The 25,170-nt window shown below is 46.8% G+C and overlaps 1 protein-coding gene across 1 annotated transcript in view; it reads left to right on the top strand.

Annotated features, from left to right (window-relative positions):
• COL22A1 (collagen type XXII alpha 1 chain) overlaps positions 1–22,967 on the top strand; it is a 206,314-nt gene extending 183,347 nt beyond the window's left edge. The window contains exons 55-64 of the mRNA XM_009090824.4: positions 717–770; positions 2,535–2,588; positions 5,509–5,580; positions 7,339–7,374; positions 8,265–8,309; positions 8,593–8,772; positions 19,454–19,520; positions 21,181–21,363; positions 21,728–21,805; positions 22,780–22,967. Coding sequence (XP_009089072.2) covers positions 717–770; positions 2,535–2,588; positions 5,509–5,580; positions 7,339–7,374; positions 8,265–8,309; positions 8,593–8,772; positions 19,454–19,520; positions 21,181–21,363; positions 21,728–21,805; positions 22,780–22,967 — 957 coding nt within the window. The remainder of the gene's footprint in view (positions 1–716; positions 771–2,534; positions 2,589–5,508; positions 5,581–7,338; positions 7,375–8,264; positions 8,310–8,592; positions 8,773–19,453; positions 19,521–21,180; positions 21,364–21,727; positions 21,806–22,779) is intronic.
• Positions 22,968–25,170: the final 2,203 nt, after the last annotated feature.

Here is a 25,170-nt window from a genome sequence, read left to right as displayed (position 1 = left end):
CACCAGGCCAGGCTCTGTCACGCTTCCTCTGCCACAGCTGTACCTGACTGACTGTGTTGCTCCAGTGAAGTCTGGGAAATACCTATGGAATAAGTTGCTGCTGCTCAGAGGAAAGAAAGATGGAACAAACAGTTCCTCTAGCATGACTAGTGTCAAGTGCAGTCATATAACAGAGTCCTGGGAGGGAGCAGCTGACGTGGGATCCTGCAGCAGCTGCTGAGCAATGTTCCAAGCAGCTGATGTGCCACTGCCATGGGACCTGGAGAAGTGGCTTCTCATTTGCACCCCTTTGTGTCACTGGAAGCTGGTGCACTGAAAATGGTACCTTACAAAGCAAAATGTAGGGCAGATCAAAAGGAACCCCTCAGAGGAGATGGAGGGAGCTGTGAAGCCTCCCTGCAGAGAGAATAGTCTTGTCAATTCTTGAGAAATTTCAGATAATCTCTGTCCCTAAGAAATACAGCTTTAAGATAATCTGATAATAACCTGATAGAAATGGTTTCTGCCTGTAATCAGGTTGCATTTAGTGGTAGGTGTTTAAAATTCAAAGGGTTGATCTTCCTCATAAATAACTAAAAAGGGGCAGTGAGATTCCTTTAATCCTGTTTTCCCTAATATGTAAACAGTGTAATTTAGCAGGAACCTTTTAAAATGTTTGTTCACTTGCCTCTGTGTCAGATCTTTCTCACTCACCAGAACACTTTGCTTCCTTTCAGGGTGATCCTGGTCCCATAGGACCACAGGGCCCTCGAGGACTCCGAGGGCAGCCGGTGAGTTCTCTCTCCTGACAAGCCATTTCTAGAGATCCATAATAGTTTACAGAATGGTTTGGATTGAAAGGAACATTAGAGATAATGTTGTTCTAACCCCCTCCCCTAGAAAAGGATGCCACCCACTAGAGCAGATTGCTCAGAGCCCCATCCAGACTGGCTTTGAAAACTTCCAGGGATGGGGCATTTTGTGTGTGGTGGGAATGTTCTGTAGTCCAGAACTCTGGCTTAAATAAGAGAGTTTAGGAAGACTGAGATAATGTTTGATTAAAACACTTTGCCTTTCAGAAAGACAAATAAGAATATTATTGCTAGAAACTGATGAAGACTTACAATACTGCAAGGGACTGATGGTTGCTGACTCAGTGGAAGGAACAGTTCAGTGGATTCTGTCAGGATGCAGAGTCAGAAATACTCATACTTCAGTCCTGCCTCTCGGATCCTACTCACTTCTTACATGATCTCAGTTTTCAAAGGTGGACACTCACTGTGGGTGCCCAGACTGAGTTTTGTGGGGTCCAGTTGTGATACTATTCACCTGTACTGCTTTATTACAGCTTTAGTGGAGAAATAGAAATCTAGTTGACATTTTAAAAAGTCTCATTTGGGATGGCTCAGAAATTACTTTTATTAATTTCACAGGGTTTAAAATTCTGTCTTAGAAATTAATCCTTATCAAATCTGAATTGGTATCTCTGTTGCTGAACCAAGGCACATCTTTAGTGTGTTGCAATGAGTGAGTTCCTTTCCTTCTTGGAAGATCTGGTGGTGGAACAAATTTCACAGCATGATCGGGGGAGAAAATGCTGACTCATCAATGCCAGGAGTTGGAGCAGCAGGTCCCTCCAAGGGGCGGGGGGGGGGGTTGGAGTTTAGATTAGACTGCAAGAACATAAGGAGATCTCTGTGTCTGCCTCATAATTTATCTCATTACTCCTGTACTGCTGGCATCACTCACTATCGTGCCATGCCCCTGCACAACACTAGCAGTGAGTAAAAATATTTGAGGAGATAGAAATTATCAGAACTCCAGGCCACATTCTTCTTTGCAGAAGAGTTACTTGTATGTTGGAAGGCAAAGTATCAGTTTCTCTTGTTCTTCCTTTTCTTTGTTATTTATCTAAAAAGGAGTGTGAGGCATGATTTTGAATATTGACAGTTCAAGGGCTGGTCTTTATGGTCAACTCCAAGAAGGGAGAGACTCTGAATGTTGGGTTGAGAGAAAAGGAGTGTAAAACTTAATCTCACCAAACTTTGTGTATGATTAGCTCAGCTGCTTTCTCGAGGAACAGTGAGAAACAGGTTCTTTTAAAGGATGATTTGGCTCATTCTGAATTGTCCAGTATTAGGTAACTATCAAGTGTTAGAACAAGTGTTTCTTTCCATTCCCCAAAAAAGGGGAAGCCTGAGATGATTCTTGTCTGAACAGTGGTGACCTGGAGCAACCAGAGGAAGTGGCTCCATCCATCCAGAAGGATGCTGCATATGATAAGGACAGGTGTGCAGGGAAGGAGAAGTAGAAGAAGTGCTGGTTTGGTCCTCCTCCAACCTGCTGATTTGGGTCCACATACTGATTTTTTTTCTGAGATCAGCCAGGCAATCAGGGATGCTGAAGCTCTGAGGTCAGTTGGAAATAAGATACTTCACACTCTGTCAGAAGAGGAGACTGAACAATGCTAAAGAAATCCCTGCTGGTGTAGGTGTAGCTGAATGTTTCTAGTTTCAGCATGAATTATGTCACTAACCTTTTTTCTTTTGACACAGGGCAAAAATGGAGTGCCTGGATCTGCAGGAGAACCTGGCCCAGCTGGTATCCCAGTAAGTACCACAAATGGAGACTGCTGCAGCCAGGAGAGGTGACTGATGATGTGTAGGTGGAGTGGATTAGTGTAGCTGGTTACCATCCCTAAGGTTTCCATGTCTGAAGATGGGTGATCTGAAAATCAATAGCTGGCCACAATTTTGAAGGGTGTTTGGCTACGTTCCTGGAATTGAGATGCTAGCTGGGTCATCACTTTTCCCAGTGAAAGTTAAGTGTTCACAGCAAATGGAAATGATTGATTGCCTAGCATGGAAAAAAAGATTGGCATGCCTCATCTTTACCAGTAGATTTAATTTTGCCAAGCAGAGAGCATGCAGCCAGCAGAGAGTTGTCGCAAGGAAGGAGAGGGCCTCGGGGAGTTGGCAGGCTGCCATTGAGGAATAGTGGCAGCAGAAAAATCCTCACAGGCACTTGAGGGAAGAGCAGACAGTGGGCAGTAAACCAGGATCAGGAAGCACAATGAAACTCCCCTGAGGCCATCCTGTGAGGAAGAACAGCTTGGAAATTAAGAACTGTAAGAAGGACGGTGGTTTGGGGGGGTTTTTGTGTGTGTTTTTTTCCTCTGTTCTGCTGCTGAAAATTTTCCAGAATTCAGCAAATCCATGCAAACATTCGTTTGTGCCCAGTAGCATCTATCACAATGCAGAGCTCTTCCCTCTCTTTGCCCATGGAGACAGTACAGCTTGCTGGACTGTGGGATTTACAGGAAAACAAAGGCACAGCAGAGGAATGTGAAAAGCTGCAGCAGGACGTCACTCTTTTTACCCTTGCAAAGTCATAAAGCCACCCTGCCTTGCCACAGACTTGTGCCTTGGTCAAGGATCTACAGGGATGTCTCAGAGAAGCAAATACCACAGAATCACAGAATCACCAGGTTGGAAGAGATCTACGAGATCATTGACTCCAACCCATGCCCTAACACCTCAACTAAACCATGGCACAAAGTGCCACATCCAGTCTTTTTTTAAACACATCCAGGGATGGTGACTTCAACCCCTTTCTGAGCAGACAATTCCAGTACTTTATCACTCCTTCCATAAAATAATTTTTCCTAATATCCAACCTATATTTATTTCCCTTGGTGCAGCCTAAGACTTTGTCCTCTGGTTCTGTCAGTTGCTGCCTGGAGAAAGAGACCAACCCCCTTTCAGGAAGTTGGTTGCAGACTAGACCCACCTTTCAGGAAGTTGTAGAGAGTGATAAGGTCACCTCTGGGTCTCCTTTTCTCCAGACTAAACACCTCCAGCTCCCTCAGTTGTTCCTCACAGGATTTGTGTCCCAAGCCCCTGACCAGCCTTATCGCCCTTCTCTGGATGTGCTTAAGCATCTCATCTCAACATCCTTCCTAAACTGAGGGACCAGATCTGGACACCCCTTTCTGTGTGGCAAGGTGGGACAGGGTGCTGCAGTCTGAATTAAAGAACAAGTGCCACAGGCTTTTTGTCCTTGACATAAGCTCTTCTTACCTTCCTGAGACTGCTGCCATTGCTTCTTGCCCTATGGATCCTTGCTCTTACCTTTTCGAACCTATTTTCTTCTTTTTGTTACACCTACCCCTGTTCCCATTTCCTATCACTGCTTTTTTACCTTCTGGGTCTTTATCAGGTCACTGTGGCTTTGGGATGCCTTGTGAATGCCAAGTGGGGATTATTATTTTAATCATCATAGTGTTATTACAGTACCTATATGATGTGACCCAGGGACTCACAGGCAGCTTCCTGCACAAACAGCACCACAGCAGCCTTTGCTCCAGAGGATTTAGAGTCCAAAAATAACATAGGAGATTGAAAAAGGATGAAGTCAGATGGATGAGGAAGGGGAAACAATGAGACAGTGCTGGTCAGCAGAACAGACAGTCATCTCATCATTATCATTCTCTGTCATTAAAATGAATCCTCTCCTTTTCATAAAGGTTATTATGGGAAGTGTCTCCTTGTGCTGTACATTAATCCATTTATTTTGGAATGCACTAATTTCCTTCACAGTGTGGTGTGACAAGCCAATATTTTATATATCTATTTTGAAAAAAAGGAAGGTAAGGGAGGTTATCATGGCAATAAAGATTTTTTTTCCACCTTCACCATGGCTGACTTGAAATCACAATGTAAAACCTGCCAGGAGCCTTCTCCTTTTGCATTTGCTTTTTTGACAGTGCCCATCACATTTCACACTTGCTCATGCTTAAGCCCACACACAGCAACACAATCCAGCCCCTGAAATCTTCAGGGCAAGTTACACACCCCAAATCCATGTGCTTTGTGCCTGAAAGGCTCATTGGTGCTCACTTTGCATGAGTTTTACTCTAAGAAGGAAAAGGACTGTGTTCTGAACCAAAAAAGTAGGGGACAAAGTTCTGGAAGTAAAGGTTAAACTAAGAGTTAAAACCACATCAGAAATGTGCATGAGACAGTTTTGTAGCATGAACTGTCATTTCAACTGCCCTGATCTGCAAGGAAAAAGGGACAGTTTGACAGAATATCACAAGAGATAAGTGAAAGAGACATAAATTGAATCTGGAAATAAAGGCAAAGGAGAAGCCCTGTAGCTGTTGGTTGTATTCTTGGATTTGAGCAGTATGACCACCTGCAATGTTTCCCAGTCATCACCCATACCAGGAGTTCCACTCTCAACACCCCCTTATAAACCATGTGACACCACAACACCCCTGGAACACACCTCCTGCCCCTGCCATAATTGCCCCTTTTCATCTTCTCCCAGGGACCTTGCAGAGCTTATTAATAAGCAACCATGGTGCCTGAAACCTGCTTTTGTAAAATACTTTGTTCTTCCTTGTCAGTTTAGGGAGTCCTGCTGCTAAAATGAAATTTCCCTGTTTCAATGTATCTGTAAATGAATGCTCTGGGAAAAAGGTGTTGGGGAAAGGTGTGCTAGTGTCTGTCTCATTTCTGTCCTAAGGGTCCCAAAGGAAATAAAGGAGAAACAGGCAGCCCAGGACTCCCTGGCTTTATAGGACCCCGAGGACCACCTGTAAGTATGTCTGGGGATGGATTAGATCCTCTCTTTACCTGCCTTTAAAGGTTAGACAGGAAGATGGGACATGGTCACCTTCAGTTAGGTAAAAAAAAAAAAGTATAAGCAGGATATCTAACAAATCCAGAAGCCATATAATTTTACTTCCAAAAGAAACTAGACTGCAAAAATAGCATTTTTCATATGGATGAGCAACCATAATCTCATGTATGGAGCTGGTACCTGCCAGTCAGCCCTAATAATGTGTGCATTAATCAGACTGTTTCAATAGTCTTCTTAATAGGGGGTATTTAAGTTTTCAGACTACACCTCTGCATGAACCTTAGATGGACTAAATGGGGAAATTGTGAGTGCTGATAATAATACTGGTATTTCTGATATTTTCTATTCTGAGGGAAATTCCTTTGTTGCCAGCAACAGAGGTATGTTGCAATTAAGCATTCATATATCTTCCAAAGCGATCTAAAATAATAAATAATAAACCTATACCCATGACAATATCACAGCCTCAGAATCCAATATCTTTAGACCTTGCAAGGTGAGTAAAAGATGTTAAATTCCACTGGAAGGATGAAAAAAGTGAATATTAGGTAATTTTTCTTTTATTTTTAGATTTGTTTTGACAAAAAAATGATAATTCAAAAGATTTTTGTGTATCTCTAGCAGAGCTGAATCTTCCACAGGATGGTTCTTTTTTTCCTTCTGTATTTTTTAATATTTAATTTTATAGTTTGAAAGGGAGCTTTTGGATACAAAGAGAAGAAAGAAATATTTCTCTGGACAATTAAATTTTAAGCAGCAAAAACAGCTGCCATTTAAAACTGAAGTGCGCCTGAGGAAAACTCAAGTGAGTTTAATGCAGCCTTATTTGGATCACACATCTCTGATTAGTTCTGTTTCTCATGGAGATGTGTATGGATGCTGATACAGGTGAAGATATTATGTTTCCAGAGGAAAATGTCATGTTATAGATCTGATCATGTGTGCTGGCTGCAAACAAATTTAGAAAGATTATTTTTTCTATACATGATACGGGAAAGTGGCCAGAATTTCAGCAACAATTAGTTTAATGTTCATTTTGCTTTACCTGCAGTTCAGGACTGCAGTAATATTTTTTTTTCATTGAAATATTAAAATGGAAACTCTGTTGTCTAATTAAGACCTTATAAATGCAAAATAAAAAATTATAAATACTTCTACAAGGGTACTTATTCAAATTAAGATTATTTAATGTAGTTCTGAAAGACAGGTGAGCACTGAAGCTTAAAATTCCTTAAACCTCTGTATGTGTTTTTCCAGCTGGTGTAATACAAGACGGTACTTCTACCGACAAAATTTACTTCACTTACATCTTCAGACACTTATGGGTATAATGCTGGTGCTCCTTAAGTTAAACAAGGCCATATAAAGTGTATGAAGCTTTGGGATTTGTGGGTAAGAAAAAGGAACAAAATGTATTGAAAGCAGGAACATACTACCAGTGAAACATCTGCCCTCAGCTGGTTTGTTAAAAATTACTTGCTGTTATTAATGTTTACATGGGATGCAAATTGACTAAAAATTGCTTTCCAAATAGCAGTATGTGTCTATCCAGGAATGACCAATAGCAGTAGGGTAAGGATAAATCATGCAAACCTGCTACTGTGTAGAAGAAAACTTGTGTTGTTAACACAAAGCAACACTTATGGTTATTACGTGGAGTCTTTCTTCCAGCTCCTCCAGTGTGATGCTAAATCCACTTTCTGTGTGTCTTAGGGAGAACCAGGAGAGAAGGGTCCTCCTGGAAAAGAGGTAAGTTATATTCACAGTTGTTTCAATATAAGACTGATGTCACAGGAAAAAAATCAGCAAGGGTATTACCAGGGTTGCAGCAAATTGGGTTTTTTTCATAGCATGATTTGGGTTGGAAGGGATCTTAAATATCATCTGTTTCCACCCACCCTGCCAGGAGCAGGGACACTTCCACTAGATCAGGTTGTTCAGAACCCCATTCAACCTGATTTTGAACCAATCCAGAGATGGGACATTCACAGCTTCTCTGGACAACCTGTTCCAGTGCTTCACCATCCTCACAGTGAAAAATTTCTACCAAATATTACCCTCTCTGATTGTGAAGCCATTTACCTCTTGTCCCATAACTACAGTCCCTGTCAAAAAAGTTTGTTTTTCTTGTAAACCCCTTTTTAGTACTGGAAGGGACTCAAAGCTTCCCCCAGAACCTTCTCTTCTTCAGGCTGAACAACCCCAGCCCTCTCAGCCTGAATCCACAGGAGAGGTGCTCCAGCCCTCTGGGCATCTTTGTGGCCTCATTTGAGCTTGCTCTAACAGGTTCATGGCCTTGCTTATATTCTGGCACCACAGCTGGACACAGCACTCCAGGTGGGGTGTCACCAAGGGGAGTGAAGGGAGAGAATCACTCTCCTCAATCTGCTTGTCATGTGGTTGGGGCGAGTTTGTTGTTTGGTTTTTTTTTTTTGTTTGGTTTGTTTTGTTTTATTTTTTTGTTTATTTTTCCCTTAATTGTTGATAACTGAGAGCAAAAGAGAAAGCTCTCAGGAAACTGTGGGGTTGTCATGGAAATAAATTTTCCTGGGGTCACGGGAATCATTACAAAGGCATATGTTTCATTATTTACTCTTATTGTGGATGGTTCTTTTATGCTTACCTTTATTTTGTTGCAGGGCACACCAGGGAAACAGGGTGCAATTGGCTCCAAAGGAGAAAGGGTAAGTCGGACAACATTACCAGTTATTTCATTATGATGAAATAAAGAGAGCTATTCTGAGTTAGGGCCTGGGGGCAGAGGTCATTCAAAAGTGAAGCCAGTGCTTCCCAGTCTTCCAGGTCTCTCTTTAATCATTCTCCATCAGAACAATTTGTGGTTCATTTGTAGTGCACCAGATGTTGCACTCAGAAACTTTGCCAGCTCAGCCATGAGTGTTTCTCTGTGTTTGGAAATCAGAAGTTTCCTTCTTACTTTGTGGTGGTAATGTCCTTCTCTTCACTTAGGGTGAACCTGGCATCAAAGGTGAAAAAGGCCTTCAAGGAGAAAAGGGCCCTCCAGGTGATCCTGGGATACCTGGTCATAAGGGCCATCCGGGGCTGATGGGTCCCCACGGACCTCCAGGAGACACTGGGCAAGTTGGACCTCCCGGTCCTCCAGGGCAGCCAGGATTTCCAGGACCAAGGGTAAGGTTGCCAGAGAAAGGCTTTGTACAGTAATTTTGCTGCCACAGGGATCAGAAAAGTGCCTCAGAGTACATTGAGGATGACAGAAACTGGAGCAGGAATATGTTTTAACACAGAGGCAGTGCTTTTAGCTCTTAATACCCATAAAGGGGAGCTCTAGCACATCTCAGGGAATCATGGAATCATAGAGTGGTTTGGGTTAGAAGAAACTTTGAAGACCGTCTAGTTCCACCCCCCTGCCATGGATGGGGACACTTTCCACTAGTCCAGGTTGCTCCAAGCTGTGTCCTACCTAGCCTCAGACACTTCCATGGATGGAAGTTGGAAAAGGCTTGTGTGGGTGTTGACTTGCACTTCAGGGGAGCTAAATAATCCAGATTCATCGTCAGTGTGGCCAGTTGCTGACACCTTTTACCCCTAAATGCCTAAATCGGATCCTGTGATGTTGGCCATGGCACTGGAGTGTAGAAAAAGATTCTTTCTATGAGGGAAATAATGTGTAGCACTTCATACAGAGGATTAACACCTTCCTCTGCTGCTGGTTGTTACAACAGAAAAAATGCTGAGCTGTGGAAAGGTCACTGCTCTATTCCTGGAAGTCCTGTAGTCAGCTCATCAGAATTCATGAAATACTATTTTGGTTAAATATTCTCCCTCTTTCTTTTTTTCCTCTCCCCTGTTGGGAAACAATCTCACTACTGAGAATGCCTGAGGGTGGTTTATGTTGCAGAATGAGAAAAACTCCCAACAGCAGTGTAGCCACTGTGCCCATCCTGAGGATGAATTGGAGATCATCTCCGAGGAGAATAAAACAGAGAATAATTTCTTATGTAAAGACTGACTAAATTTTAGACAAAGCATTTCTTCGTGTTTGAAATCAAGTGATGATTATGGAAACTTAATTTTACTAATGGGGTTAAAACTTGAAAAGATAATTTGTAAGCCTTTAAAGTATGCTCCACAATTATGTTTACTTAGTGGCATATACACTAAGAGCCATCAATAATGCTTAGTACTTAATGATAAAATTGTTTCTTTTATCACCCGTGACACATCTTTTTCTCATGCAAAATTTGTGTCAGGAAGGAGGCAGTAAATGAACCAGCTCTGTATTTATCAGCAATGCTATTGATTAAAATTGAAATGTCACTTAGCTACTTAATAAGATATCATTTTTTAATGAAGAATAACTTCTGATTCAGAAGAGCTCACTAGGTTTTCATAAACATAGAGAATAAAAACTGCATCCTTGTATGTTAAAAGAGTGTGAGGGAAAAGCAACACTTTTGCAAGCAGTTGATACACAAAAGAATGCAGTCTTTAGGCTGACCAGAAGTATTTTCTAAACTGACAGAAATGCAAAGAATTATTTCATATTAAAGAAATGAAAAGTGTATTTCAAGTGGAACATCTCACTTTCTGGTTTATAAAATACTTGATCTTTCTGCTTGAAAATGGTTTATTGTTTAAGCGTAGCTACAATTTTCTTTTGGGTTCTTGCAAAGGCAAGAGCCTGGCAACCCTAAAACTTGTTTTTTATTATTATTTACTTGGAAAGCCACAATCTAAAAAAATTCTTCCACCTATCAAAAATGCTTTCCTAATTGTTTTAGTTTCATCATCCAGAGTTGTAGTTCACATTACTTCAAGTTTTTACAGCTATTGCAGCTGTACAACAGCAGCAGTACAAAGAGAAAGGATGAAAGATGCTGTGACTTGGGAGCTGGGTAGGGGGCCAAGGCCAGACAGCCACATGCCCTGTCTCTGTTCAACAGCCTGAAATCAGACAAAACCTTGTGCTGGTTTGGAAGAATATGTATCATATGCATAAACTGGCTTCTGTTTCCTTAGATAAGGCCTGTTGGCAGGGGATACATCCAATAGGAGTGTTTTCAGGAAGTCCAGATAGCCAGCATTAGAACCTTTGGGGCAGATGTACTCTCTGCAAGGAAACATGCCATGATGAAAAAGAACATAGTATCTCCCCTGTGATCTGGTAGGGCAGAGATGTTTCCTCATGTGGCTTCTACAGCTTCTCCTATGAGTGCATAGGAAGGAGATTTTCTTAAGGATGGTGATGGGAACAGTGGTGCAAATAGTGCCTTCAGACCAGGCTCCCTGCCTAAACCATTGACCCATGGTTTGCCAGAAGGCTGGAAACTGAGAATGCCTTTGACTCAGTCCCAACATCTCATTCCTGGAAAGGCTGTAAACCCAGGGTTTGGGCAAGGGCACTCATGGCTGGCTTAGGAACTGTCAGGACGACTGTGACCAGAGAGTGGAGGGGAATAGAGCTGCATTGAGTCACTATTGGTGTCCCCTGTGCCCTGTCCTGTTCAGTGTCTGTCCTGCTCATGTGGCCAAGGGAATTGGGGGTGCCTTCAGTAGTAAATTTGTGATGACACCAAAGTGGATTGAGTATCTGGAGGGTAGGAAGGCTCTGTTGGGGGGATGTAGACAAGCTGGATGGATGTTGTAAGGCCAGTGGAATGAGGTTCAAGAAGAGCCAGGCCTGGGTTCTGCCCGTGTCCCCACAAGGCCCTGCAGTGCCCCAGGCTGGGGCCAGAGTGGCTGGAAGGCTGCCCAGTGGGAAAGGCCCTGGGGCTGACAGTGGCTAAACGAGAGCTGGCATGTGCCCAGTTGGCCAAGGAGGGCAGCAGTCTCCTGGCATGCTCTGACAGCATTGTGTGGCCAGCAGGACCAGAGTGGTGACTGTCCTGCTGTGCTGGGCACAGGGGAGGCCACACCTTGAGTGCTGTGTGCAGATGTGTGACCTTTTAAGATGCCATTAGTGGCAGATGCCGATGCGCCAATAAGACCATCTAGCAGAGTTAACAATGGGGATTTTATTTAACTAGGAATGTTGGGTAGAGATATAGGAATAGGAAAGAGCAGGGTGAAATGGAAAGAAGAGGAAAAGAGAGGGTAAGGGAGAGAGAAAGCAGAAGACAATCTAAGACACTTGGCTCCAGCAGCATCCTGTCAGTCTTTCCTCACGCTGTGCTTCTCCGTTCTGGGGCTCCCAGTTGTTTTTTTCGAAGTGTGGGTGTTCCAGGGTCAGCACCTTTCTCCATTCCAAATTGGGGTTCTCCAGGGAGGTGTTTTCCTATTTTCCATATGAAAGGAGAATGGGCATCCCTTCCTTAGCCTTGAGTGCTGAGGCCCAAGCAGCCTCAGGATTAGGAGCATTTTGTGGCTGCTAATGCAGCCTGAGCAATGCAGCCCTCAATGCACACTCGACTTGGAGTCAGCTTCTGTGGGATTCTACAGGGCAGTGCTTGCATCCTTCCTCATCCAGATCTCTTCAACATTGCTGCAGCCTTGCTGCTGGCTTGGAGGTAAGAGATTAGGGCTGGCAGCAGGACCTACCTTTGGAAAATTGTAACCTAGGGGTGACCGTTGTGGTGCTGGCACTGGGCTCACTCCTCAGGCTGCCCCGAGGCAGCTGAAGGAGAAAAGCTGATGCAGAGCCCGCCGGGCCATCTTGGCGATGGAGCGCCACAGCCGTGGGGGTGGGGGCTGTGGGACTGTGGCTATGCCAGTAGTGGTAGCGGGGACCTGGTGTACTAGGGGCTGGGCAGGCACCGGGCAAGCCCCAGCCAGCACACCAGCAACACAGGGCTTTTCCTGGGGAGGGGTGGCCTGGGCACAGCCAGCCTCCGTGCCTGCAGCATCAACCTCCTCTGTGGTATCGGCAGGCGAGGCACAAACCACAGACATCTTTGAGTCTTCTGGCAGTGCCATGGGGAAAGGCTCACTGTGCCCCTCATCAGAGGGATCGCTGTCCAGGGGAGAAGCTGCTGGCTCTGCTCCCTCCTCTTGCAGTGGGAGGGACAACTCACTCTCTGGCTCGCTGTCCCCCTCTCCTGCAGTGTCTCTGTCTTCTTCCTCCCACTTTGCCAGTAGCTGGTCTAGGCGAGTGTCCCTGGAAGGCGCATCCTTGTTGTTAAAGAGAGACCACAGCTCTTCAAAGAGGTCGGGAGACACGAGCTGTGCGTAATTTTTGGTCTCTCCTGTGCAGTCTATGGTCCAGCTGCAAAGGCTGTGCTGGACCGAGGGGCTTTCTGCATCCAGGGAGGAGAGGATGTCGTCCTCCAACTTCTCCAGCTCCTCTGCCTCGACATTCAGGAGATGCTCTGAAGCATCTTCAGGCCTCGTGCACATCAGCTTGCCATGTATGGTTTGCTTAGGCAGCTGATGAGTTCCCGTCTCTTCACAGGAACTTCCAAGTGAAAGAGAAGCTGAGAAGCATGAAGTTTCCTCAGCCTCTGACATGGGGAAAAACTCATTGTGCCCCTCATCCCAGGGATCTTTATCCAGGGCAGAAGTTGCTTTCTCAGACTCTTCCTCATTGAGAGGAGAAAGCGATGCACCCTGTGGGTTGCTGTCCCTGTCTCCTTCAATCTCTGTTTGTGGGAGTTCTTCCTCCCACTGTTCCCCTGGCTCCTTGGGAGACATCTCCAAGCCCTGTGAGTTATCAGAGACAGACTGCTGCTCTGGCAACCAGGTAGGAGACAGGAGCTCAGAGGAGTTTCCAATGTCTCTGTTGGAGTCTTTGTTGAATTTGGGAGCTCTGTGCATCACCTGGGCCTCTCCATCTGCCTCTTGGCAGAGACTTGACAGCTCCTTAGTGCAGGTGGACTTGGTGAACCTTTCTTCATGCAGACATGTGGCAAGGCCTCTAAATGGGACTCTGTAGTTGTTACCACCATGCTCTTCCTGCACCTCATTGAGCTCCTCTGTCTCAATGTGCTCCAGGTGGTCCCTGGCAGGCTGGGTCCCTGTGCAGAGCAGCATGCCGCCCACATGTCGGAGGGGTTGCAGGCGATGGCCCTGCCTTGCTGCTGACCCTCGCCAGAGCCTTTCAGCTGAGCTGTCTGGGCAAGGTGTTTCCTGGGCCCTGTCAGCAGCCACAGAGCCCCATGGAGAAGGTGGCACTAGGTCTCGGTGGCTGCTTCCTATGTGGCCTGCGGACCGTGCTCTGCCTCTGGGAGAAGACCCAGAGGCTGCTGGGGCTGCTGGCAGAGGGGGCAGCTTGATCCGTGCTGAGGCTGCTCTTGGCAGCTGAGGTCTGAGCTGGCACAGAGGTGTCACTGTCAATGGAGTGCCATGGAGAAGCGGCAAGTCTGACATGGACAGTCTTGGTGTCCGTGTGACTGTGCTGCTGAGGGGCACTGAGTGCCCTCCCTCCTGGCTGTCCTCCTGTGTGTAATGTCGGGTGTGTGTCCATCTAGGCAAGAGTCTATCCTCATGGAGGGAGAAGATGGTCACCCATGTGACCTCTGCTGCTGCCTGTGACTGCCTCTGGGGCACCTGTATTAAGCAGGGGGAGGCAAGAGATGAAGGTGGCTGTGTGGGCACTCCGTCCCTCCTCCTTCTGGAAATCCAGGCCCTGGCCCCAAGGGCAGTACTGGCCACAGCAGCCAGGCCAGGCTGGGTTCCCAGCTGCGCTCGCTGTCTCTGGGCCATTCCCTCACCCCGGCCTTCCTGGCACCAGCTCCTCCCCAGAGCAAGGCCTGGAGCCAGGCCTGGCTGCCGCTCTCTGCCCCCAGCCCTCCCCCAGGTCCCACTGCAGCCTTTCCCTCCATTCCCGTCCCTCACCTGTCGTCGCTTGGACAGCAGCGGCTGCCCCTCACAGGACTGGTAGTGGGCATTTGCCATGTTTCTCTTTGACATCTTGGCAGTGCTCTGATGAACACTGGCCAAGGGCACCCGGGAGAGCTGCTTCCTCCTGAGGAGCTGCTGCCTCGTAAGAGAGCTGCTGCCTCCTCAGAGAGCTCTCCTGAGAGTGACAACACAAGGGGTGTTGGCCTACAAGAGCTCTCCGTGTCACAGCATGGACGTGTGTCACAATGGGTTCTGGGCACAATGCAACCACGGGTCACAAAGGGCTGGTGGGCACAGCTGCCCCTTGTCATGGAAAGACATGGCGTCCTTGGTCAGAAAGGCCTGCTTTAGGCCTTTGCTCCTCGACTTTTCCTATGCTTCTTCCTCTCCCAATGACCTTCCACTCTCCCTTTTCCCACCTTGTGTGTTCCTTTCCTAAACATCTCCAAAGAAGCCCTTTGCTCTGCCAAACTGCTTTTCCTACCCAGGCCACCATGTGTTCCACCCCTTAGCTCCCCCCTCATGGAGAAAGACATATCAGGAAGGCAAACGCTCCGCTAGCACTTTATCTGGCCACTACTGTAAAAGACCAATAAAAGTGTTTCTCTACAAAGATTAACCCACAAAGGAGGGACAAGGAAAATCTCCATTCTGTATTGGATAATCAGCAGGCATATGGCTGTGAAGGATGAGGAAAAGGCTGAGCTACTGAATGCTTTCTTTGCCTCAGTCTTCAACAGGCAGATGTCTTCTCCAAAGGACAAGAAGTCCCCTGAGCTGGCAGACAGTGACCAGGAGCAGACCAGTCCTTCTGCAGTCCTGGAGGAAGTCATTAGTGACCTGCAGAGCCACTGAGACAAATCTGTGGACCTGGCTGGGAGTCACCTCAGGGTGCTCAGGGAGCTGGCGGAAGAGCTCACTAAGTTTCTCTCCATCCTTTATTATCAATCCTCTACTGCTGGTGAGGTCCTACATGGCTGGAGGTGGCAATGGGCCTTGCAGGCCCAGGAAGGGCCATAGGGACAATGTGGGAAGCTGCAGGCCTCTCAGCCTTACTCTGAGGCCCAGTATGGTTCTGGTGCAGGTCATCATGAGGAGGATCACATGGTCCAGAGAGGGCCACAGATGGATGAGGCCCAGCCAGGGAGAGCTTAGGAAAGGCAGGTCCTGCCTGAGCAACGTGATATCCTTTGAGGACAAAGTGATCTGACTCAGGGCTGAGCGAAAAGCAGTAGATGGAGTCTCTCTGGACTTGAGCAAAGTCTTTGACTCCATCTCCACAGCACAGTCCTGCAAAAGTCAAGAGTTTCCAATGTCTGTGTTGGAATCTTTGTTGAAGTTGGGAGCTCTGTGCATCACCTAAGTTTCTGCATCCACCTATTGGCAGAGACTTAACTACTCCGGAGTGCAGGTGGACTTGGTGAACCTTTCTTCACAGAGGCACGGGGCAAGGCCTCTAAATGAGTCTTCATAGATTTTGCCACTGTGCTCTTCCTGCACCTCAGCGAGGTCCTGTGTCTCAATGTGCTCCAGGTGGTCCCAGGCAGGCTGGATCCCTGTGCAGAGCAGCGTGCCGCCCACATGTCGCAGGGGTGGCAGGCGATGGCCCTGCCTTGCTGCTGACCCTCGCCAGAGCCTTTCAGCTGAGCTGTCTGGGCAAGGTGTTTCCTGGGCCCTGTCAGCAGCCATAGAGCCCCATGGAGAATGTGGCACTAGGTCTCGGTGGCTGCTTCCTATGTGGCCTGCAGACCATGCTCTGCCTCTGGGAGAAGAACCAGAGGCTGCTGGGGCTGCTGGCAGAGGGGGCAGCTTGTTCCGTGCTGAGGCTGCTCTTGGCAGCTGAGGTCTGAGCTGGCACGGAGTTGTCACTGTCAATGGAGTGCCATGGAGAGGCGGCAAGTCTGACACAGACAATCTTTGTGGCCATGTGACTGTGCTGCTGAGGGGCACTGAGTGCCCTCCCTCCAGGCTGTCCTCCTGTGTATAATGTCCTGTGGGTCTCCATGAAATGTCCTGTCTAGGGAAGAGTCTGTCCTAGTGGAGGGAGAAGATGGTCACCCATGTGACCTCCGTTGCTGCCTGTGACTGCCTCTGAGACACCTGTAGGAAGCAAGGGGAGGCAAGAGATGGAGGCGGCTGTGTGGGCACTCTGTCCCTCCTCCTTCTCGCAAGCCAGGCCCTGGCCCCAAGACAGGTGCAGACCACAGCAGCCAGGCCAGGCTGGGTTCCCAGCTGCGCTTGCTGTCTCTGAGCCATTCCTTCACCCCGGCCTTCTGGCACCAGCTCCTTCCCAGAGCAAGGCCTGGAGCCAGGCCTGGCTGCCGCTCTCTGCCCCCAGCCCTCCTCCAGATCCCACTGCAGCCTTTCCCTCCATTCCCGTCCCTCACCTGTCGCCGCTTGGACAGCAGCGGCTGCCCCTCACAGGGCTGGCAGTGGGCGTTTGCCTCATGTCTCTCGGACATCTTGGCCATGCTCTCACAAACACTGGCCAAGATCACCCGGGAGAGCTACTTTTACCTGAGGAGCTGCTGCCTCATGAGATAGCTGCTGCCTCCTCAGAGAGCTGCTCTCCTGAGAGTGACAACATGTGGAGTTTGGCCCTACAAGAGCTCTTTGGGTCACAGCATGGACTCTTGTCAGAATGGCTTCTGGGCACAATAGAACCGTGGGTCACAAGTCCTGGTGGGCACAGCCACCCCTTGTCATGGAGAGACATGGAGACATCATTGGACAGAAAGGCCTCCTTTAGGCCTTTGCCCTTCGACTTTTCCTATGCTTCTTCCTCTCTCAATGACCTTCCACTCTCCCTTTTCCCACCTTGTGTGTTCCTTTCCTAAACATCCCCAAAGAAGCCCTTTGCTCTGCCAAACTGCTTTGCCCACCCAGCCCACCATGTGTTCCACCCTTTGGCCCCATCTCACGTAGAAATAGTCAGGAAGGCAAATACTCTGTTAGCGCTTCATCTTGCCACTACTGTAAAAGACAAAAGTGTCTACCAAGATAAACAACAAAGGAGGGCCAAGGAAAATCTCAGATTTTAATTGCATTTGTGACCAGAATGCAGCTATGAAGAATGAGGAAAAGGCTGGCTACTGAATGCCTTCTTTGCCTCAGTCTTCAACAGGCAGATCTGTTCTCCAAAGGACAAGAAGTCCCCTGAGCTGGCAGACAGTGACCAGGAGCAGACCAGACCTCCAGAAATCCCAGAGGAAGTCATTAGTGACCTGCAGAGCCACAGAGACACTGACAAGTCTGTGGAGCTGGCTGGGAGTCACCCCAGGGTGCTCAGGGAGCTGGCAGGAAGGCTCACTAAGCTGCTCTCCATCCTTTATTATCAGTTCTAGACAGACATGAGATCCCACATGGCCGGGGCTCCCAGTGTGACACACATGCCCATAAAGGCCACAGGGAGGATGCAGGGAGCTGCAGGCTTGTCAGCCTGACCTTGAGGCCTGGTAGGGTTCTGGAACAGGTCATCGAAGGGCTGGGGGGGAGGGCGTGAATCACACGGCCCAGAGAGGACAACCAAGCTTAGGTTGGTTGTGAGTGTGAGCTAGTGTGAGCTCACACTCACACTAGTGTGAGTGTGGTTAGCCAGTGTGAGCTTAGGAAAGGCAGGTCCTGCCTGAGCAACGTGATGTCATTTGAGGAACAAATGACCCTCCTCAGGGCTGACAGAAGAGCAGGGGATGGAGCCTCTCTGGACTTGAGCAAAGCTTTTGACTCCATCTCCCACAGCACAGTCCTGCAAAAGCCGTCAGCCCAGGGCTTGGGGAGAGGCACTCTTGGCTGACTTAACTGTCAGGATTTCTGTGTTCTGTGTCCAGACAATGGCTGGGAATGGAGCTGCAACGAGTTGGCATTCAGTCACTTGCAGTGTCCTCTGTGCCCTGTCCTGTTAAGAGTCCCAATAAGGCCCTGCAGTGCCCCAGGCTGGGAGCAGAGTGGCTGGAAATATGCCCGGTGGAAAAGTCCCTGTGGTTGCTGGCCAACATCGGCTGAATATGAGTTGGCATATGTCCAGTTGGCATATGTCCAGGTGGGCAAGGAGCAGGGTGGCCTCCTGGCCTTCTGTGTCTGCACTAGTGTGGCCAGCAGGACAAGGGAGGTGATTGTCCCTCTGTGCTGGGCACTAGGCAGGTCACACATTATATTCTGTTTCCAGTTCTGGGCCCCTAAGTTCAGGAAGGACGTTGAGGTTCTGGAGCAGTTCCAGAGAAGGGAACAGAGATGGTGAAAAGTTTGGAGCCCAACTCCTGTGAAGACTGAGGGTGCTGGTTCACCTTGGAGAAAGGCTCAGGGGAGATTTTATTGCCCTGTAGCTGCCTAAGTGGAGGATCTGTCCACACGGGGTTTAGTCTCTTCTCCCAGACAGCTAGTGATAGGCCAAGAGGACATAGTGTCAAACTGTATCAGGGAGGTTTATTTTGGACACTGTGAAGAATTTCTTCACAGAAAGGATAATTAGATACTAGAATGGGCTGCCCACAGAAGTGGTGGAGTCACTGTCCCTGGAGACATTTAAGAAAAGACTGGACGTGTCACTCAGTGCCATAGTTTACTTGACATGGTGGTGTTCAGTCAAGGGCTGGACTTTATGATCTCAGAGGTCTTTTCCAGCCCATTTGATTCTGTGATTGAGTCCCTTTACATTCCTCTTTTAAGCAGACCCTGCAGCCCTGTGTGTGCTGTGGGTGATGACATGGCATCTGCTGAGCCCTTTGTGGAGGTCTTAGTTTGCACATCATAGAACCACAGAGTGTTTTCGGTTGAAGGGACCTTAAAGATCATCTGCTTCCAACTGCCCACCCAGCACAGGCAGGGATGCCACCCACTAGGTGAGGTTGTTCCAAAGCCCACCCGACTTGCCTTGAACACTTCCAGGCATCGGGCATCTGCAGTTTCTCAGGGCAACCCATTCCAGTGCCTTGCCACCCTCACAGTAAAGAATTTCTTCCTAACATCTAATCTAAATCTTTTCTCTTTTGGTTTAAAATGGTTCCCCTTGTCCTATAATTATCTGATCCCTTTCCTGTGGTTATCTAATCTCATCACTGTGATTTTGACTCTTTAGGGAGAGCCCCCATCTCTAGAGACTTTGAGAAGACTCATCCAAGAGGAGTTATCCAAGCAACTAGATGGTAAGTAATCAGTACCAGGAAGCCAGAAGATGGATCTGAGTGTATGAAAGGTGCTTTCCAGAGCTGTGCTGGAACCTAAACCTCTCCTCCTTAAGGAAGGTAGTATTGCAGCAAGTTTGCTTGGAAATGTGTGAAATGAAATGTGCTTTACAGTTCCCCAGGCTTTGATTTTCCCAGCAATAGCACAGAAAGTAATCAGAGTAAATCATAAACTTTCATATGAGGTCCCAGCTGGAGAAGAAATGTTCGTGATTTTTTCCCTATGACTTTTGATACTTATCAGTATAAGAAGAGAGGCTGGAGAGGATATGGGCTGCTGTTTCTCTCAAAGGATGAGAATTGCAGACCACTACTGATCCCATTGACAGTGAGATGCAGAGCTGTAGTCCTTCTCACACAGCTCTTGATGCAGCTGACACACAACTTGCAGGCATTTTGTTCCATGCTAAAGATCACAGGTAAATGGGGTGATGATTTCACAGATTTTATTTACACACTCTCAGTCTTCAATATCCACACCAGTCTGAAAGCATTTAGGATCAATGAAGAGAAGACAGAACACTCTTCTCCCTCTATTCTGTAGAATATTTACATGATATTGAGTGTTTTATGAGCTCTCAAGTTTGCTGTCATGGTGTAACCCCAGCCAGCAGCGAAGGCCCATGCACCACTCACTCCCTCCCCCACCAGCAGGATCAGGGAGAGAATCAGAAGAGTAAAAGCTGGAAAACTCATTGGTTAAGATAATGACAGTTTAATAGGTAAAGCAGAACCTGTACCCAGAAGCAAAACAAAGCAAGCAATTAACTCCCTGCTTCCCAGGGGCAGGCAAGTGTACTGCCATCTCCAGGAGAGCAGGGCCCCATCACAGGTAATGGTTACTTGGGAAGAAAAACACCATCACTGCAAATGTCCCTCCCTTCCTCCCCTCACTTTGCTCACTGAGCTTGATGTCACATGGTCTGGAATAACCCTTTGGTCAGTTTGGGTCACCTCTTCTTCCCAACACCCCAAATTTCCTCCCCAATGTGGCCATATAAAAAGGAGAAAAGGCCTTGGCTCTGTGTGGGCCCTGCTCAGCAATAACAAAAGCATCTCTCTATTATCAACACAAATCCAAAACACAGCCCCATACCAGCCACCATGAAGAAAATTAACTCCACCCCAGCCAAAACCAGCATGATTGTTCAGGGTCTTAGCACTGAAATGGCAGGCAGTGTGTGCCTGTCTGGAAAGCCTGGAACAAGAAAAGCTTTCTCCCTACAGACCAACCATCTAGCATCTCTGCATCACAGAAGAAGTAGGAAAAGGCTCCCCTTTTCAGAGCAGCAGTGGTCTCAGTTTAACAGGGATTCACCATCTGCACAACTAAAGGAAGGGACATTTCAGATTCTTGGAGGACAAGGTGCAGAGGATGAGAGAAAGGTTTACGATAAAGTATGGAATTTAGGAGAAATTTAACACTACTAAGAAATGAGATTTAAAAATTTAGAGAGGATCGGGGATTCATAATCATGGATTATGGGGGGACAGAAAATGGGTTGCCCTGGAAAATTGATCTGTGACAGTACTTGGGACTTCACTGGGCCTCTGGTTCTGGCTTTCCATCTCTTGGAGCATAGTCCTTCTAGTCTAACAAATCCATTTCCTCTCTTTGCAGCAAAGCTACCCTACATCCTGGCTCAGATACAGCCGGCACAGGTAAAAGCATCCCATGGCAGACCAGGACCTCCTGGTCCTCCTGGGAAGGAAGGACTCCCAGGAAGAACTGGCCCTCCGGGAGAGCCTGGCCGGCCTGGACAGACTGGGTCTGAAGGGCCACCTGGACCAATTGGTCCCAAGGGTAAGTGAAACTTGGTGTGTTGGGGCAGTCCAATGAAAGGATGTGTCCACTCGACTTCGGCACCCACCTTTCCTTTTAGTAGCTTATAAATTGTCTTCAGAATGCAGGTGTTGGAAGCAACCTCAGTCTGTTGAACCAGAGGTGTTGAATATGACCAGCAGTTGCTGGTATGTTGCACCTCTGGCCAGAACTAGAGTAGAGCAAGTCTTCATTCCCATTTAATGTCCTCTCTCAGAGGATTGGCCACAATTAGGAACTTTTTTTACCAAATACATTAGCTTCAGTGTGGATGGAAGTCCTATAGTAGTGCTTAGTTCTGTAGACCACGCTCATCAGTTCATATTTTTTCTTTCCCTCTCTACAGGAGAAAGAGGAGCAAAGGGTGATAAAGGAGACACTGGCATTGGTCAACGAGGGGAAATGGGTCCCCCAGGAATTCCAGGTGTGTTATTCAGAACACCCCACAACACACATCACTTAAAACCGCCACCAGGACACAGGTCTCTGCTGTACTATAGAGCTGATCAGGATGACACAAAAACAACATACATTATTTCTGTAGGATGTGGCCCAAAGGGAAGAACTGTATCATTAACATCATATCCGGCCACCTTTATTTCCTCAGTCTGATGAATGAGTACAATGAACTATCTCAGTTATGGCTAAGTTAACTGACCTTTGGGTCAAATCCAAAGTGAAGCTTTAATTATTAGATGCACTGTGAAGTGTTTTCTCTGTTCTTGGCAGAGTCTTCCTGTGACCGGTTTGAACCCAGAGGTCCAGGCAGCTTCAGATATTATAAAAGGTCATATTGAACACCTGTGCCTTGGGGATACAGCTTCTGCTTTACTATTACTGACAAAGCAGCAGTAAATACAGTTTGTCTGCAGTCTGAAATTAGGCACCACTGATAATTTTTGCCTTCACTTCTTTCTTGGGAAAGGAACTATGAGAAGCCCTCATAACCCCATTGTCTGCATCTGGCAGATTTGCCTTGCATTACCTTCAAATAACAATGTCCCCACTATGCTCTGCACCAGTGAATTATCTCCCCAGGCTGGCTCTTGCCTCCACTTTCCCATTCTCACCTCCTCTCTGTGAGGACTGTATGTCATTAGTTGTCTTGTGCATCTCCATGATTTCAGCATGGAGGTAGAAGAAGAGCAGCCATAGTGGAGCTGAGCATCCCAAGGTCGCCATAGGGAATGGAAATCTTTATTTCAGAGGAGACACTCTGAAATGCATCCTAGCATGTATCCTTGAGATACATCCTAGCCAAATCCAAACCTATGGAAGCTGCTGGCTGCATCCCAGTTTGGCAGCAAAGCTGTCTCCTGTGACGTTACACTGCTGAGTACTGCACGCTGGGCATGTCACTCTGGTGCCACTCACCAGGGCATTTTGTTTCTCTTTCAGGCCTCCCAGGGGAGCCTGGTTATGCCAAAGATGGGATGCCAGGACCTCCTGGCCCTCAAGGTGAAGCTGGTGTGCCAGGTATGGCAGGACCCCAGGGACCCCCGGGAGCCAATGGACAGTGTGACCCCTCTCAGTGCGCTTACTATGCAAGCCTGGCTGCCCGGCCCTCCAATGTCAAAGGGCCATAGTGTGCAGAGAGCACCCCCAGACTTGTTTTGAAAACTTGAATTCCTCACACCTGCCAAGAGCTCTCCAGTGTCTTCAGCTGCGTTTCTTTCGTGGGAGGCCTTCTAAAGCCAACAAATGCTGCCGGTCGGTCAGATTATTTTTATGAATTATAATTATTATTATTATCTTTGATGTGATATGTGAACTTATTTTTTTGTTTGTTTTCTCTAACATCAGGGCATATTAAAATGCTAAAAATAAGTGGGTTTTTTTCTCTTTTGAAAAGCATATAATAGCAATGTATTGTGTGACTGTTTATGCAAAACCATTCCAATGCCAAATTTTTTGTCTGTTATCTGATTAATTTTTTCCAAAGCTTTATCCCTCACTCTTTCAGCTCAAATCAAATCCTGCAGCCTGGAGCATTAACTGTGACACACAGGCACAGGAATGTTGGTGCTATTTGCCATCCACATAGCAGGGAGGAAGATAAAGTCATACCAAATCTGGAAAAGGTGTCTCCAGTACATCCAACTCCCAGTGGACAATTTTGAACAGCTAGTGTGTGCTTTCCAGGAGATCCCAGGAGTTAAATTTAATACTCTTCTGCTGATAAATGAATCAATATTCTATAGGAACTACTTTTTCATGGAGTCATGTGGGATTTCGTAGTAAAGGCCTGAAAGATGCACAGAAGATCTAAACCTTTCTGTACTGGAGAGTTTTTTTCCAAGAAGTGGAGCTTACTTACCTCTGTCAGGGAGATGCATTTGCAAAGTTATCCTCTGTCAGGTTAAGGATGCCAAATCCCCTGTGCAATGTCTGCACATGCACAGCTCCCTGCCACTGCTTCACCCAAAAATCAGCCAGAGCAGCACAGAAAGCCCCCTGGTATTAAAAACTCAGGGAGACAGCTGTGACCCAGTTCACTGTTTTGGTTGATCCATTATGACAATAACTTGGCTCGTTGTGTTACTTAGAGGGCTGGTGCATAGTGCAGCCTGGTCTTGGAGGTTGTTTATCTCTGATGAAAGGATCAAAGCAAAGAGATGTTCAGATACATGGGGGAAATTGTGTTTGAGGGTGAAAGCAACAAGCCAGACAGTGGCCATTACTCTCTATCAGCTAATTGCCAAAATCAGCCTGAGAATGCAAAGATAAAGTAAAAAAGGGATGGAGTCTGAAAAGACCTTCACAATAGGTCATTAGTGAGCTTAAGCCTCTGACAAAGTCATGCCCAACCACTAAGTGCAGATGTGAGAAGTGATCAGGCCTCGATTATGTGCCAGCCAGAAAAGTAGATGTGTTTTCAAACCTCTTCTGCACAAAGCAGTTTGTAGTGAGAGATGGGAGTAATGGACCTGACACAGGCACTAAGTGCTGAATGTGTTTGGGAATCTGGTCGGCTCTTCTGGAGACAGAAAAGAGGCACCCTGCCCTGCTAACACATTCTCCATATGGCATGGTGCTTCCAAACTGGCCAGCCCAAGCAGAAGCCACAGCTGTTGATAACCAGCCCAGAATCATACTCCGAGGCTAAAGCACAGAGATAGGCTTTTGCCAGTCTTGGAGTCTTTTCTCACCCAGTAGCAGATAAAATTTGCCTCTGCTTTACTGAAAAATGAAATTAAATAACAAGTACAAATGCCAGGGTTAAACAAAGTCTTTACTGTGTAGCTCTTAATGGTGCTATTTTTGCTATTTCCTATGCAAATAAACTCTTTGATTTATTTCGCTGTGTTTCTTGCTATGGAAAGACCAAGTAAAGTGAAAATACCATTAAGTAAAAGCTTACCACTTTTAAGTAACTCTCAATGTTATATCTGTTACTGTACTGCATCTTGGATTAGCTTGCTGGATTTTAGTATTAAGCAAACATGTTGATCACATATTTACAGAAGCATTTTTCTTAGTCCAGGCTGAGATTTCATGCCTCCAGTGGTGAGGCAGAACAGGGTCCCTATTTGTGAGCACTTCGTAACATGGGAAGAGACATTGTTTCAGGTAAATGTGGTGGTAATGAACAAGTGTTATGGAGGTCAAATATGTTAACTGAGCCATGCAAATGTGTCATTTAATTCCTGTCATTATGATGACCCCTTCATCTCTACAGGCTCTCATCATGTGTGTCTGATGTGCCATGCATGTCATAGAATTCAGTACAATCTAGTGAACCATGAGAAGGGAATCTACATAATGTTGTTCTGTTAAACAAATTTCAGC

The sequence above is a fragment of the Serinus canaria genome, chromosome 2 (genome assembly GCF_022539315.1).
Source record: "Serinus canaria isolate serCan28SL12 chromosome 2, serCan2020, whole genome shotgun sequence".
In the NCBI taxonomy this organism is placed as follows: Eukaryota; Metazoa; Chordata; class Aves; order Passeriformes; family Fringillidae; genus Serinus; species Serinus canaria.
The sequence above is the reverse complement of the archived record's forward strand: the minus strand, read 5'-3'. Positions and strand labels throughout refer to the sequence as shown.